Below are 15,218 nucleotides of genomic sequence, written 5' to 3' on the forward strand. Positions count from 1 at the left end.
TTAGCCGACCTCCCCGCAGGTTCGTCCCTGCGCTCGCCGCGGCCGTATTCATTCTCCCATCTCCCAAGGCGAGTTTTCACTCACCCGTTTCTTTTTGTCTTCTGGTTTTTCTTCTGCCTCAGCGAGATCCCGTCGCGCCCCTCCCGCCATTCCAAGTCCGGCCGGTCTGAGGCCGAGGAGACGGCGACCGCGGAAGCCCGGAGGCGGGAAGCTGACCGGCGAGAAGCCGCGGACCGCCTCCGGGAAGCCGAGGAGGCCGCCCAGGACGCCGTCCGGGTTCGCCAGGCTGAGGAGGCCGCTCGGGAGGAGGCCAGACTTCGCCGGGCCGGGGAGTCCGTCCGGGAGGCAGAGGCGGCGCGCGCACGCCAGGCGGCCTGCCAAGCCCCCGACCCGACTCCGCCCGAGGCGACGACGACTTCCGAGGCCACCCACGACGAGGCCGCGGGCGCGCCGCTCGGGCCCGACCCCTCGGGCGACGCTTGGGACGAGCCAGCTTCAGGGGGCGCCCCCGACTCCGGCACGTCGATTGGCGGGCCGAGCCGCGCGGCACCCACACCGAGGCGGCTCTCCCCTCTGCCTTCCGCTGCCCCACTGAGCGCGGAGCCCCTCCTGCAGGCCTTGGCCGCCACGAACACCACGGTGCTGGACGGGTTAAGTGCCCAGATGGAGGTCCTGCAGGCAGAGCGGGCAGAGCTCGACGCGGCGTGGGCGCGCGTCGAGGAGGGGCGGCGCTCGGTGGAGGCCATGGTGGAGGCGGGCCGCAAGGCACACCGCCGGCACACCTCAGAGCTCGAGGCCCGTCGTAGGGACCTGGCGGAGATCGCCAGGGAGGTGGAGGAGGAGCGGGAGACTGCCCTCATCGCCACCACCGTGCTCAACGAGGCGCGGGACGACCTCCGCCTCCAATACGGGAGCCGGGCGGCGGAGCTAGAGAAGAAGCTCGACGCCGCTCGGGGAGTCCTTGACGCCGCTGCTGCACGGGAACGGCGGGCGGCGGAGAACGAGGCAGCGTCCCGGCAGCGCGAAGAGGCCCTTGAGGCTCGCGCCACGGCGCTGGAGGAGCGCGCCCGCGCGAAGGAGAGGGACATGGCGGACCGCGAGGCCGCCGTCGCCATCCGGGAGGCAACACTGGCGGCGCACGAGGCCGCCTGCGCTGAAGAGGAATCTGCACTCCGCCTCCGCGAGGACACGCTCACCGAGCGGGGGCGAGCTCTCGAGGAGGCCGAGGCCGCGGCGCAGCGGCTGGCGGATAGCCTGTTCCTCCGCGAGGCAGCGCGGGAGGAGCAGGCGCGCCGCAATCTGGAAGGCGCCCGCGCCAAGAGGGCCGCACTGGATCAGCGGGTCGCTGAGCTCGAGGCTCGGGCGAAGGAGCTGGATGCGAGAGCGCATAGCGGCGGGGCGGCCGTGGGCGACGGCGACCTAGCCGCCCGCCTCGCAGCCGCCGAACACAGCATCGCCGAGCTGCAGGGCGCGCTGGACTCGTCCGCCGGGGAGGTCGAGGCCCTCCGCTTGGCGGGCGAGGTAGGGCCCGGCATGCTTCGGGACGCCGTCTCCCGTCTAGACCGCGCCGGGCGGCAAGCGGGCCTCTGGGGCGGGCGGTGCGCGAAGTATGCCGCCAACCAGGGGGGCCTCGCCCAGCGCCTCTCAGAGATGGCCGGGACCCTCCAGCGGCTCCCCGAGGAGCTCGAGGAGACGATCAAGTCATCCTCGAGGGACCTCGCCCGGGGGGCGGTGGAGCTCGTACTGGCAAGCTACCAGGCCAGGGACCCTGACTTCTCCCCGTGGGCGGCGCTGGAAGAGTTCCCTCCCGGAACCGAGGACGGCGCGCGCGCACAGGTCCGGGACGCCGCCAACCACATTGTCCACAGCTTCGACGGTACGGCCCCTCGACTCGCGTTCGCGCTTGACTCCGACGAGGAGGGCGGTGACGACGGTGCGGGCGATGGCGACGACGAGGCTGGCGACCCGGGCGCGTCGGAGTGAGCCTCCAGGCCCCCGCCAATTTTAATAGCTTTTCCTTTTTCTTCCGAGGCCTTCGGGCCCCCTTCTTGTATAGACTGATTTAACCTGTAATCAAATAAAGAGGAAATTTCTGCGTCAGTTCTGTTTATTGCGTATATGAGACGAGGATGGTCTGTGTCGCGATCCTTCTGTGTCTTGGCTTGAACAAGGGCTCGTGCCCAGGTCCCAACCTCAAACAGCGCGGGTCGGGGCTAGTGCCTGGGGAGATCCACGTGTCGAGATTGGCCAGGCCGGGAGCGCGGTGACCGAGGGTTATGGATTACCCGATTGTGGGCCTTTGCCGATTCCCCCTCGGAGTTCACCACGCCCCGGGGCACGGCTCGGTTCTGGGCCCCGTTTGGCGATTTCCGCCGGCCCGGGCCACCGAGGGCAGGGTCGAGCACGAGTGTGCTAATTCAAGCCAAGATTCTTCAAAAGGAAACAATGGCACAGGCATAGTCCTTAGGAAATCGAAAAAACTTTTATTGAAATACGGAAGAGAAAAAAGATAAGTATATGCATGTGGTGGCCCCCGGCCAACCCTGCACGCCCGAGGGGGTGCGGGGTTGGCCCGAGCCCGAGACCTGACACCCGACCCCCACTAGGGGTAGAAGCGACGAAGGTGTTCGATGTTCCATGGGTTAGGCAACTCTGTGCCGTCGCCCGTGGCCAGCCGAACGGAGCCCGGCCGGGGGACGCCGATCACTCGATACGGACCCTCCCACATTGGTGAGAGCTTGCTCAGTCCAGCACGCGTTTGGACGCGGCGTAGGACGAGGTCGTCGACGCAGAGTGATCGGGCCCGGACGTGGCGCTGATGGTAGCGCCGCAGGCTCTGCTGGTAGCGCGCGGCTCGGAGGGCCGCGCGCCGCCTTCGCTCTTCCAAGTAGTCGAGGTCGTCTCTGCGAAGCTGATCTTGATCAGCCTCGCAATACATGGTGGCCCGAGGGGACCTCAGGGTGAGCTCAGATGGGAGGACCGCCTCCGCGCCGTAGACGAGGAAGAAAGGCGTTTCCCCGGTTGCTCGGCTTGGCGTGGTTCGGTTCGCCCAGAGCACCGCTGGCAGCTCCTCGATCCACGAGTCGCCGTGCTTCTTGAGGATGTTGAAGGTCTTGGTTTTGAGGCCCTTGAGGATTTCCACGTTGGCGCTCCACTTGGCCATTGCTTCTGGGGTGGGCGGGGGAGGCGAAGCAGAGCTTGATGCCCATGTCTTCGCAGTAGTCACCGAAGAGCTCACTAGTGAACTGGGTGCCGTTATCCGTAATGATACGGTTAGGCACCCCAAACCGAGCAGTGATGCCCCTGATGAATTTAAGCGCGGAGTGCTTATCGATCTTGATGACCGGATAAGCCTCGGGCCACTTAGTGAACTTATCGACAGCGACATAGAGATACTCGAACCCGCCCGGGGCCCGCCTGAACGGACCCAGGATATCGAGCCCCCAGACAGCAAACGGCCATGAAAGAGGTATGATCTGCAGGGCCTGGGCCGGCTGATGGGTTTGCCTGGCGTGAAACTGGCACGCCCTGCAACGCCGGAACAGGTCGACCGCATCGTTGAGAGCCGTCGGCCAATAGAAACCCTGGCGAAAGGCCTTGCCAACCAAGGTGCGTGAGGCGGAGTGGGCTCCGCACTCGCCTTCATGGATATCGGCGAGAAGCTCGACGCCTTGTTCCCGAGGAATGCACTTCAGGAGGACTCCGCTAGCCGCGCGCCGATAGAGGGTCCCTTCCACCAGCACGTAGCGCTTGGAGATGCGTTGGACGCGTTCACTCCCTTCGCGGTCCTCGGGTAGAGTCTTATCTGCGAGGTACGCCTGGATCTCAGCGATCCAAGCAATCAATCTAAGGGAGCTGGGAGCGCTCCCCTCGGGTCCCGAGGCCTGGACTCCGACGGGCCTCGGGGGCCGTTCAGGCGCGTCCGTCTCCCCTAGGGGGTTGGGTCGCGCCGACGGCTGGACAAGCCTTTCTTCAAAGGCGCCCGGTGGGGTCTGGGCTCGCGAGGAAGCGAGCCTTGAGAGTTCGTCGGCGACCGCGTTATCCCGTCTGGGCACGTGCCGAAGCTCTATCCCGTCGAAATGGCGCTCCATACGCCGCACCTGGCGCACGTAAGCGTCCATCTGCGGGTCAGAGCATCGGTAGTCCTTACAGACCTGGTTAACGACCAGCTGGGAGTCGCCTAACACCAGGAGGCGGCGGATCCCCAGTCCAGCTGCCACTCTGAGTCCCGCAAGGAGTCCCTCATACTCTGCCATATTGTTGGTCGCCCGAAAGTCGAGGCGGACCAGGTATCTGAGGACGTCTCCGCTCGGCGAGGTCAACGTGACCCCCGCTCCGGCGCCCTGAAGAGACAGGGAGCCGTCGAACTGCATCACCCAGTAGGCGGTGTGAGGCAGTTGTGAGGGGCTCGAGCTGGCCTCGGGGACGGAGACGGGCTCAGGAGCTGGGGTCCACTCTGCCACAAAGTCGGCGAGGGCCTGGCTCTTGATCGCGTGGCGTGGTTCAAAGTGCAAATCGAACTCAGAGAGTTCGATTGCCCATTTCACCACCCGTCCAGTACCCTCTCGGTTATGCAAGATTTGGCCGAGGGGGTAAGACGTAACCACTGTGACCCGATGCGCCTGGAAATAATGGCGCAACTTTCTCGAAGCCATCAGAATAGCGTAAAGCATCTTCTGGGCCTGAGGGTATCGGGTCTTGGCGTCCCGGAGGGCCTTGCTAATGAAGTAGACGGGCCGCTGCACCTTTCGGCAGGGCCGATCCTCTTCGCCAGGGGCCGCATCTCCAGGGCGCTCTTCGTCCGAGAGGCCACGCGGGGCGCACTCGGCTTCTGTGCCGACGACCTCGGGGTCAGAGGGCGACAGGTGCGGCCTTCCCGCAGTGGCCCCGGGGCCATCATGGGGGTCGGGGGCGCCTGGCACCATCAGACAAGCGGGCGGAGGGCCAGCTCCGGCCGTCGGGGGCCTCGGGCCGCCGTTCGGCTCGGGGGCCTCTCCTCCCTGCTCTCTCCCGGGTCGAGTCGACACAGGGTGGGGATGCGCGGAGTGAGGGTTGTCCTCGTTGCGCTCCACGACCAACGCCGCGCTGACCACCTGCGGGGTTGCCGCCAGGTAGAGTAGCAACGGCTCATCTGGCTCCGGGGCGACCAGGACTGGGGGAGAACTGAGGTACGCCTTCAACTGAGTGAAGGCCTGCTCAGCCTCCTCCGTCCAGGTAAACGGCCCGGAGCGTTTGAGGAGCTTAAATAGGGATAGCGCCTTCTCTCCCAGCCTCGATATGAACCGACTTAGGGCGGCCATGCAGCCGGTGACGCACTGCACATCCCTAAGCTTGCTGGGGGGGCGCATCCGCTCTATAGCTCGTATCTTCTCGGGATTGGCCTCGATGCCTCGGGCAGAAACCAAGAACCCGAGAAGCTTGCCCGTAGGCACGCCGAACACGCATTTATCGGGGTTCAGCTTTATGCGGGTGGAGCGGAGACTTTCGAAAGTTTCCGCTAAATCCGAGAGTAAGGTCTCTTGGTTGCGCGTTTTCACAACCAAGTCATCAACATAGGCCTCAACATTGCGTCCTAGCTGGCTACCCAAAGAAATTCGAGTAGTACGTTGAAAAGTAGGACCTTGTTAAGGTCGGTGTAGTCGATGCACATCCGAAGCTTGCCGTTCGCCTTGGGAACGACGACCGGGTTCGCCAGCCACTCCGGATGGATGACCTCACGGATGAATCCGGCCTCCAGAAGTCGCGCCACCTCCTCGCGGATGAAGGCTTGACGTTCCGGGGCCTGCCGCCGCACTTACTGCCGGACCGGCCTTGCGCCCGGCCGCACGGCGAGACGGTGCTCAATCACCTCCCTGGGGACCCCGGGCATGTCCGCCGGTCTCCAGGCGAAGACGTCGGCGTTTGCCCGCAGGAAGGAGACGAGCGCGTCTTCCTATTTGTCGTCCAGAAGACCACCGATTCGTGTGGTTTTGGACGGGCCGTCGCCCAGGGCAACCTCCTTGACCGGGACTTCGTCGCAGGTGACCATCCGCTGCCTCGGGGCGGCCGGGACGGAGGTGCTGAGCCTCTCGTCGCTGCCCGCGGGCTTGGACGCCGCGGCGAGGTGGTCCGCGCGCTGCTCCATACAAGCAAGCGCGACTTTGAGGTCGCCATGGACGGTGATGGGGCCACCGGGGCCCGGCATCTTCATCTGGAGATAGGCATAGTGGACCGCCACCATGAACTTCACCAACGTGGGCCTCCCCAGGACCGCGTTGTAGGGCAGACTGAGGTCCGCCACATCGAAGTCCACCCGCTCCGTGCGGAAGTTGGCGGGACCACCGAAGGTGACCGGGAGGTCGATATGACCCAGCGGCCAGGTGTGCCCCGGCGTCACACCGATGATCGGCTGGGACGGCCGGAGCACCATCCCCGGGGCCTTGATGGCGTCAAAGGCTGCGGGGGAAAGGATGTTGAGGGCTGCACCCCCGTCTCTGAGGACACGCCCCAACTTCACATTGCAAACGGTGGGGGAAACCATCATCGCGATCTGTCCTCCCCGGGCAACGCACGGCGGGTGGTCGGTCTGGTCGAAGGTGAGGGCAACCTCCGACCATCGCGCCCGCCGCGTCGCCTTATGGGTAGGGGCCGCGGCCAGAAGCTCTCGCTTCATGGCCTTGAGGCTCCAGCGAGAAGCGTGAGCGCACGCTCCCCCATCGACGGTGGCGACGGTGGCCCCAGGCTCCTGGAACCCCAGGTCATCGTCGCCATCGTCGACGTCCTCGGCGGTGGCCTTCTGCTTGGCCTCACCTCGCCGGTTGCCGGCGGGAGCCGCCGGGGCCTTGCCCTCACGACGCTCCTGCCTCCTCTCCTCCTCCCACTTCCTCGTCCGCTCAGCCAAACTTTTGACCACGGCAGTCCGCGAGGTCGTGGAGGGAGGTGTTGTGCACGGAACACCACTTGCCGGTCGGGCGCTCCCTGCTGGGAGCGCCGGCCTCCTTCTTTTTGTCGCTCGCAGGCCTCCCCTTTCGGGTGGCCCGCGATGCGCCCTCGACGGCGAGGACGTGACCCTCGTCGTCGGAATGGGCCGACCTCTTCTTCCTCCTCCTGTCCCGCCGCTCTGACCGAGCGGCGGACCCGGGGGCGGCCGGAGCTGCCACACCGGAACCGGAGGAGTTCCAGGTCCAGGCCTCCTCCTTGCGAGCCACACGGTCCGCGAGCTGGAAAAGCTCCGCGGTGGTCTGGGGCTCCTTGGAGGCGATCTTCTCGAGCATGCGGTTGTGCCGCACGCCCCCCCTGAACGCGTAGATCACCGCGTGTGCGGGGATGCATGGTATGGTGTTGCGGACTTGACAGAACCGCTGAATGTACGAGCGAAGAGACTCATCGTCCCCTCGCTGTACCGCATGCAAGTCTGCTTCTTCACCTGGGCGCGGATATGTGCCCTGGAAGTTCATGGTGAACTGCTGGCACAAATCCTCCCAAGAGTGGACCGACGCGGGTGGCAAGTTCATTAGCCAACCCCGCGCCTGACCTTTCAGGGCCATGGGGAAGAAATTTGCCATGACCCTGTCATCACCCCCGGCGGCCTCGATCCCGGTCGTGTAGATCTGAAGAAACTCGGCGGGGTTGACGCTTCCGTCGTATTTTTCGGTGATGGTGGGCCGGAACCTTGGGGGCCAACGGACGTTCCGAAGGCTCGCCACAAAGGCTCGACAGCCGGCACCGCCAACCGGGGACACGGGAGGCTGGCCCCCGTGCCCGGACCGAAGTGGCGCTCCGGACGAGGAAGCGCCCTTCGTTGCATGGGCAGCACGACGACCATTGCGCCGGCGCTCGATATTGAGGCGGGCATCCGGCCCCCCACGCACATCTTCTTGGGTCGGAGGCGTTGACGAGGGAATGGCGGACGAACGGCGGGTAACGGCCGCCGCTCGCCGCGCCCTCCGCCTCGACGACCTGGAGCCGGCGGCGGCAGCGCCAGAGGTCCCGGTGGCGGAGGACCGCCCGCCGGCACCTAGGCGCTGCTGCGTCGTCATGACCAAGTCGGCCACGTCATCCAGCCAACGTCGGGCTGGAGTCTCTGGATCGGAGACGACGGGCGGGTGACGCAGGAGCGCGCCCGCAGCCTGGAGCGCGCCCTGGGGCGTGCCGCCATCGCCGTAGACGAGGAGGCGACGCTCCCCGTCTTGCCGTCCTTCTCCATTGCCCGCGGGCGGCGAAGTCACGGATCTTTCGACCTCCTCGAGCGCCTCCTCCCGCCCAAGATTTCGGCGAGAGGGGGACGGTGGAGTACGAGCTCGACGGCGCGGGTTCTGCTCCCCGTCGTCACCGCTAGCGCTCGGAGAGAGGTTGTGCGCCACTGCCCGTTCGGCCATTTTGGCTGAGCGGGAGAAGCTTGGCGCACACGAAAGAGGACGAGGACTTCGAAAGACACTTGCGCCCCCTACCTGGCGCGCCAGATGACGGAGCATGGGGCTCCTCACCGGGAGACCGCGCAGGCCCCCCTGTGCCGGTTCCGCCGGGGGCGCTAAGTGAGGTTCTTCACCCTCGATCTGTGGAAAGTTCGCGAGAGAACAAATGCGCAAGACACGGGCGACGTAGACAGGTTCGGGCCGCTGAGAAGCGTAATACCCTACTCCTGTGTTCTGGTGGATCTGTGTGTGAAGGAGTTACAGAGAGCTGGAGAGCAAGAGTCGTCTGAGAGTCCCCTCCTCGTCCCCCCTTTTTTCGGTGGGCAAGGTCCTCCTTTTATATCTCAAGGGGATACCACATGCACCACTTCTACCTACTCTTCTTTTGGGTGGGGACCCACCCTATCTTCACCAAAACTTGGCTTGCGCCTTCGCCTGGAAGCTAAATCACAGCTTGTCCTTGAGTGAGGCTCAGTGCCGTCACTCGCCTGACACAGGGGATAACCCTGTCATTTCCTCATTAATGGGTGGAGATTTGCAATGGCCGCTGTCCGAATGACTCTCCGATGGGATGGGTCATACCTACCTCCACTCCGCCGGAAGCAGATGCAACGTGGGAGCATGGTTGTCTGCCGATGACGTGACCGGCGTCAGACCAGTCACAAACCGGTCATTCTTGTCCACCACGCGTCAGTTTAGCATGCCGCACGTCTGCCCTTCTTCATACAATGACTTCCTTGCCATGGTTGCGATGAAGCCTGGAATGAATCTGGCCGGGACTGACATACCAACTCCAGGAGTTAACACGCCGGCTCCGGCTAGGGACGAGCGCCTGGAGGCTCTCATCATTCCGACGGGACGGGGCGAGGCGTGTGACAGGCCGCCTGTTGCCACCTAACCCGCGATCTGACCGGTCTGTGACCGGTCACACACTGCGACCGGTCACGGACCGGATAAGCGCGCGCTGCGTTGCATTAAATGCGGCGTGGCGCGCTCGTCCAAACCGCAATAAATGCGATTAGGTGAGCCCTGCCGTGCTCACCTAACCCACACGTGGCGCCAAAACCACAGGGGGTCGGGGCGTCCCAGCCCTCGGGGCCGAAACGGGAACGGCCCGACCCCTCGGGGAGACAGAGGGAGGGGTGGCCATGTCACCCTCGGGCCCGACCCCCCCGAGGGGGTCAGGCCACGGGGGTGACCGCGGCTACTCAAGCCTCTAGTCACGATACCCCCGGTCCCATGTCACCGACACCGATCCTCAAGAACCTTTCAGACCATATGGTCATATGCTAGCTTTCCAGTCTTTATCTCAATTCTTCTATGAAATTCGGGTAAAGTACCTCCACTAGCCTAGATTTTCTTAGAAAATCTGCATTTAGCATCCCCAATACATTACTTTGATTTGAAAGAAAACATGGAATTCTGTAGGATTCCAATCCTGTAGGACTTTTTCTATACGATAGTTTGTAACAAAGGATGAGATAGTATTGAAACCTACGTGTTAGCGTTTCGGTCAAGGAGTCCCTACTTTACCAGTTTGCTTAATTAGAAAGGCAAGTCGATGTATCTACGCGATTAGTGGGCCATCACATCCTCGCCACACTTTAAGCCAAAAACCTTACGCAGAGATTCACATGTTCTCTTGCCGTCCAATTCTACAATTAAGGAAAAGCTGGAATTGTTCGAGAGTCTGGTAGGTGGCCCTAGACCTGCTCGGAGACGACTACGTGTCCTCTGCTGGAGCATGGGACTATCTGGTTTTCTACCCATGAACAAGGTTGTTACATCATTTGGAGGTGAGACCCATATCCTGGCTTGCCCGAGAACTACCAAGGGTGTTGCGTCTTTCATGTAGCTAACCATAGCAAGTGGCTCAGTCCTCTTTGGGGCTTAGCACGTGGCTCAGTCCTCTCCAGGGCTTAGCACGTGACTGTCCCATAAAGGAGGCCAGTCCCACACTTCAAGTGTGAAGTGTTTCACCGTGGGAACCCCTCATTAGCCCGGGAAGGGCTAGCATGATGTTCTCGTTAGCTAGAGAATGGTGGAGGCGTATCTTACAGGATGCTACGCCTCCATCGGATGTGTTGTGCTGGCTCTCGTGTCTATCTATATTATTGAATTTCTCGAGTTGTCTCATTGTATTAACATGGATAGATAACCTATATATATATGGGCATCTCGTTTTCACACTACCATAATGGAAACAATAATGATAACCTTGTAGATGGGCCCGACGTGAAGTTTCACAGGCGGGTTACATCGGTGGCTAAATCGGTGTGGAGCTCGAAGGGCAGAAAGTGATCTAATGATTGTAAATAGTGTAATGCGCTTCTCAGATATAAAAACCCAACCGGGACTCTTAGAAAGTGTTAGGTTCTTCATAATCGGCAAGGACTAGATCTGCTAGCTCGAGAGCTCCCAGCTTGTACGAACATTCATCTCATAGTGATGTACTCCCTTCTTCCCTAAACTTTTGATGCCGTTGACATTTTCAAACATGTTTGACCGTTCGTCTTATTAAAAAACTTTTGTGAAATGTGTAAAACTATATGTATACGTAAAAGTATATTTAATAATAAATCAAATGATAGGAAAAGAATTAATAATTACTTAAATTTTTTAAATAAGACGAACGGTCAAACATTTTTAAAAAAAAGTTAACGGCGTCAAATATTTTGGGATGGAGGGAGTAAATACTAGTAGGCTTGTTATCCTTCAACAGGCCCAAACCAGTATAGTTGTTCCGTGTTCTTTGCTTCCGAGCACACTCAGGCTCACCATCTCGGTTAGAACCCCTGGTTCATCTAAACTCGAGGTCTCCTACATCTGCCGGAGCTCATCCCTCCAACATTGCGAAATTCATAAGGAATGCCTCAATTCATATAAGTTAGGAATGCCTTGATCCATATAAGTTTTAGAGGAATTTATACATGAGGATCATTCCTGTATTACTTTTGATCCATATAAGTTTTAGAGGAATTTAAACATGAGTATCATTCCTGTATTACTTTAGTCTAGTTAATCGATCATTCTTGTGTTACTCTTATATTATAAAATTATTTGTTTTGCACTTACATTTCTGTTAAAATAAAATCCGGGGCTTCCTGTTACTCCGTTTTCTCAATCCTGGAGACAGAACAAGAAATGAGAACACATTTGCAGGAGTATATACGCAGGGCATGAGCCCTTGAGACGGAAGAATGGAGTACGTCACGATGATGACAGTGTGTTGTTGCCTCTGAATCTGATTGAGCAGTGCAGGAACTGCAGCAGGTTGAGCACGCTGAGTGCAGCCATCATCCAGAAGAAGTAGTCCAGATGGCCCTCGTCGAGCTTGTCCGGGATCCACCCGGCGCCGCCGCCGCGCGCCGTGGCCGCCGCCACCACCCTGAGCATGCCGGAGTTGAGGTAGTTGGCGACGGCGACGGCGAGCTGCACGAGCGCCGTGCCGAGGCTCTTCATCGACGCCGGCGACTGCTCGTAGCAGAACTCCAGCATGCCGATGACGGCGAACACCTCCCCGGCGCCCAGCACGAAGAAGGACGGCACCTGCCACGCGATGCTCATCCGCGTCCCCGCCGCCGCCGCCGCCATCGCCAGACGCCGCGCCTCGACCAGCGCCGAGTACGCCATGGCCACCGCGGACAGCGCGAGGCCGACGCCGATGCGCTGCATGTGCGAGACGCCCCTGTCCCTGCCGGTGACGCGCCGCGCCAGCGGCACCAGCGCGGCGTCGTAGACCGGGATCAGGGCGAGGACGGCGACGACGTCGAAGGTGGCGAGCGAGGCCGGCGGCACGGTGAAGCGGCCGACGCGGCCGTCCATGGCGACGCCCTGCTCGATCAGGGTCGACGTCATCTGCGCGGTCACCATGAAGAAGCCGACCAGCGACGCCCAGACCGGGAACGTCCGCAGCAGCATCTTGAGCTCCTCCACCTGCGACACGGTGCACAGCCTCCATGGGCTCGACGGCGCCGCCGGCGCGCAGTTCTTGTCCGACAAGATGGCAGCCTTGTCCAAAAACCTGGACATCATGGAAATGTTAAAGTTAAATAATCAATTTATAGAAACTTACACAATTTAACATAACAAGATTTACTACGTTTTTAGATTTACCATCATAATCGAAGTATATCATTTATTTCCTTTTATAACTATGGAAAGTCCATATTACCCTTGATTGATAAGTGATGGCACACTCATACATGATAGGAGTCAAATCAACCATTGGAACTTCTAAAACATTATGGTCTAGAATAACATGGCAATATCTTAAAAGAATCTTTCTTGACAGTGGAATTTGTTCCTACTAATTCACTTAGTTTGTTCTATAGTAAATTAAAACAGGTTTGACTATTTTGTCCGACAACTCTTGTGGTAATTTTGATGCAATGAGCAATACCTGAATTGATAGGTATGTTGAGTTCTGTAGTCACCTTCAGTCACTCCTGGAAGCTCATGCAGGAGTGAGCTATCATCAGGCAAGTTCAGCCTATGATTTCTTACAGCTGCAACCAGCACCTGAAAGACCCTTGTCAGAGGGCTCCCTCCCAGTTTCTTGTACCTGTACGCCCTCCTACCGGCGATGAACATGGCGAGGCCGAACCCCAAGAGTAGCATTGGGCCAGCAAAACCGACACTCCACCCTATGTTGTCCTGAACCCAGACAACCACGGTGGACGACAGCAGCGAGCCCACGTTGATTGAGAAGTAGTACCAGTTGAAGAATGAGCCCTTTGTCACCCGCTCCACCGGGTCGGCGCCGTCGAATTGATCAGCTCCGAAGGCCGGAATGTTTGGCTTTATACCTCCAGTTCCAAGGGCAAAAAGGTAGAGCCCTAGGTAGACAGTTAGACGAGAAATACCCCCATTGTAGAAAGAAGCATTCAGGAACAATGGTGATGCCGAAACCGTCAGAACGATCATTCCCTGACAAAATAGAACTGTTTCAGAGTTGCAAATGACACATGAAACTAACTACAGATTGTATCTTTCAGTTGCTGCTCTGCTTGTTGGCCTTACAAGGATGATAACAAGGATGGACATTACTACTGTCCAGTATCTTCCCCAATATGTGTCAGCCAAGAAGGCTCCAATGAGTGGTGTGAAGAAGCAACTGCCGATCCAGATCGACACACTTTGTGCAGCATTGACGTTGCTTTCATGGAGCACACTTGTGAGGTATGTGACTAAGTTCTTTGAAACCCCGTAGAAGCAGATGCATTCAGTGAATTCAACACCTAGGACATGTTCAGGACTCAATAGGTCAGTTGTGTATGTTGAAGAAGGAAGTTTATGAGCATCAACAGAATAATTTTGTGAACTTCTCAGAAGTACCTAAAATGAAGAAACATGCTCTCCAATTCCCCGTACTCTGCTTCAGCGCGGGCTTACTGTCAATATTAACCGTTCCATCGCATGTGTATTTTGAACATTGTTCCTGAATGACAAATGCCAAAACTAATGTATGTTGCACAGGATTTAACATTAAATATATGCAAAGATTCGCTGAAGAACAAGAAACTGCAAGAACTCATTTTTTTTGTTTCTGTGTAACAAACTGAAGCCAAAGTGGCAAAGTATCAACTGTACATGTCATGGGGTCACATGGAGATACAAAAGTTTGGTACCTACCTAGGCAAAAAAAAAAAAAAGATAATGGGAAGGTTATCGATTAATACCTGTGGAGGCAGGTGATGAATCAGTGGCCTGTCCTCATCAGATGCCTCCATTTGAGCCTCTGGCTTCTTCAGCAATTTTGTTGGAAGAAAACCGACGACTCTAAGCTACTTGCAATTAATTCAGTATAATCTTGCACCTAAGGAATTTTTCGTAAGCCATCTATGTGGGCAATGATGAGATAAGAAATTGTTAGAAGATAAATAAGAAATTATCTAACAAATTGCATCACATACCCGACAACACCCATTTGTGCTGTCTTGGTCTTCTGAAAATTCAGTGACATTAGGCCACTAGCATATCACTCGCACTTTTTCTGATTGATTACTCATATCCAATTCTGCATTTTGATTAGCACAATCACGCAATTTTGGTACTGGAAGTTATATATGAACTCTATTGACTACATAATTCTGTAAACAACTATTTCTTGCAAGCAACACCCTTCTGTCAGCTGGGAAATTAGGAAAGTAATTATCATAAAAACAGAAGAGGACAAACTGACCTTTTTTTGGGGGGTCAGACCGTCAGACTTCCTACTTTCTAGAGAAGGAAGCATTCCATGCAAATTTTTTTGACAATTATTACAATCTTTTTAACTTGGGCATTTAAATTGAGAGCTAACCCCTATGTCTTGTCCTATTCAATCTTGAACACAAACACACCAAAAACCTAAGAAATGAAGTGTCAAAACAAAATTAGCCTTGAACCATCAGGTCCATCCCACAATTTCTTTTATTTCTTTGAAGCAAACATCCATCCCACAATTTAACCAGGGGAAAATGACCACACACTACTCATAAAGAACTAGTAGGCTTCATTCAAAGCTGATACACTTTCTTTTTTATCCAAAAAAAGTTCAGGTGCAGTATTAATTCCAAAAATGAAGAAAGATTTGGCCTGCAACAAGCATGCTTATATCTATCCCTAAAATCCTCTAAAAACATATGTAAGCCATCGATTCCAGCAAAAGTACCAGGTGGAGAGAGAGAGAGAGAGAGATGAGACCTGAGGAGAGTGAGCGATGGACGATTGGAGAGGGAAGGGCAAAAGCGGCGGTGGGAGGTCGGTCTGGGAGGGAGATGGAGATGGGGTTGGTGTGGTTGCCGCTCCCCAATCGTAGCTCACACTATAGCAGTACTAGCC

General features: G+C 57.7%; 2 protein-coding genes across 10 annotated transcripts; one reads left to right on the forward strand and one right to left on the reverse strand.

Annotated features, from left to right (window-relative positions):
• The first annotated feature begins 663 nt into the window (after nucleotides 1–663).
• On the forward strand, nucleotides 664–2,267 carry LOC136353533 (basal body protein 10-like). The gene is made up of 2 exons (XM_066304539.1): nucleotides 664–1,933; nucleotides 2,185–2,267. Exons 1-2 carry the CDS (start codon nucleotides 664–666, stop codon nucleotides 2,265–2,267), a joined length of 1,353 nt encoding a protein of 450 aa, XP_066160636.1.
• A 9,144-nt stretch (nucleotides 2,268–11,411) lies between these two features.
• LOC4348473 (protein NRT1/ PTR FAMILY 8.3) lies at nucleotides 11,412–15,218 on the reverse strand. 9 transcript variants are annotated; one of them, XM_066304719.1, is made up of 8 exons: nucleotides 15,081–15,218; nucleotides 14,578–14,744; nucleotides 14,309–14,412; nucleotides 14,075–14,211; nucleotides 13,731–13,833; nucleotides 13,416–13,633; nucleotides 12,796–13,322; nucleotides 11,412–12,417 (listed from the first exon to the last, which is right to left on the reverse strand). In XM_066304719.1, the coding sequence occupies exons 4-8, from the start codon at nucleotides 14,123–14,125 to the stop codon at nucleotides 11,604–11,606; spliced, it is 1,713 nt and encodes a 570-aa protein (XP_066160816.1). In that variant the 5' UTR covers nucleotides 14,126–14,211; nucleotides 14,309–14,412; nucleotides 14,578–14,744; nucleotides 15,081–15,218; the 3' UTR covers nucleotides 11,412–11,603. The 9 variants fall into 9 exon arrangements, with proteins under 9 accessions (XP_066160816.1, XP_066160817.1, XP_015614033.1 ...); XM_066304720.1 differs by having other exon boundaries at nucleotides 14,075–14,234; XM_015758547.2 differs by lacking the exon at nucleotides 14,578–14,744.

This window comes from Oryza sativa, chromosome 10 (assembly GCF_034140825.1).
Source record: "Oryza sativa Japonica Group chromosome 10, ASM3414082v1".
NCBI lineage: Eukaryota > Viridiplantae > Streptophyta > Magnoliopsida > Poales > Poaceae > Oryza > Oryza sativa.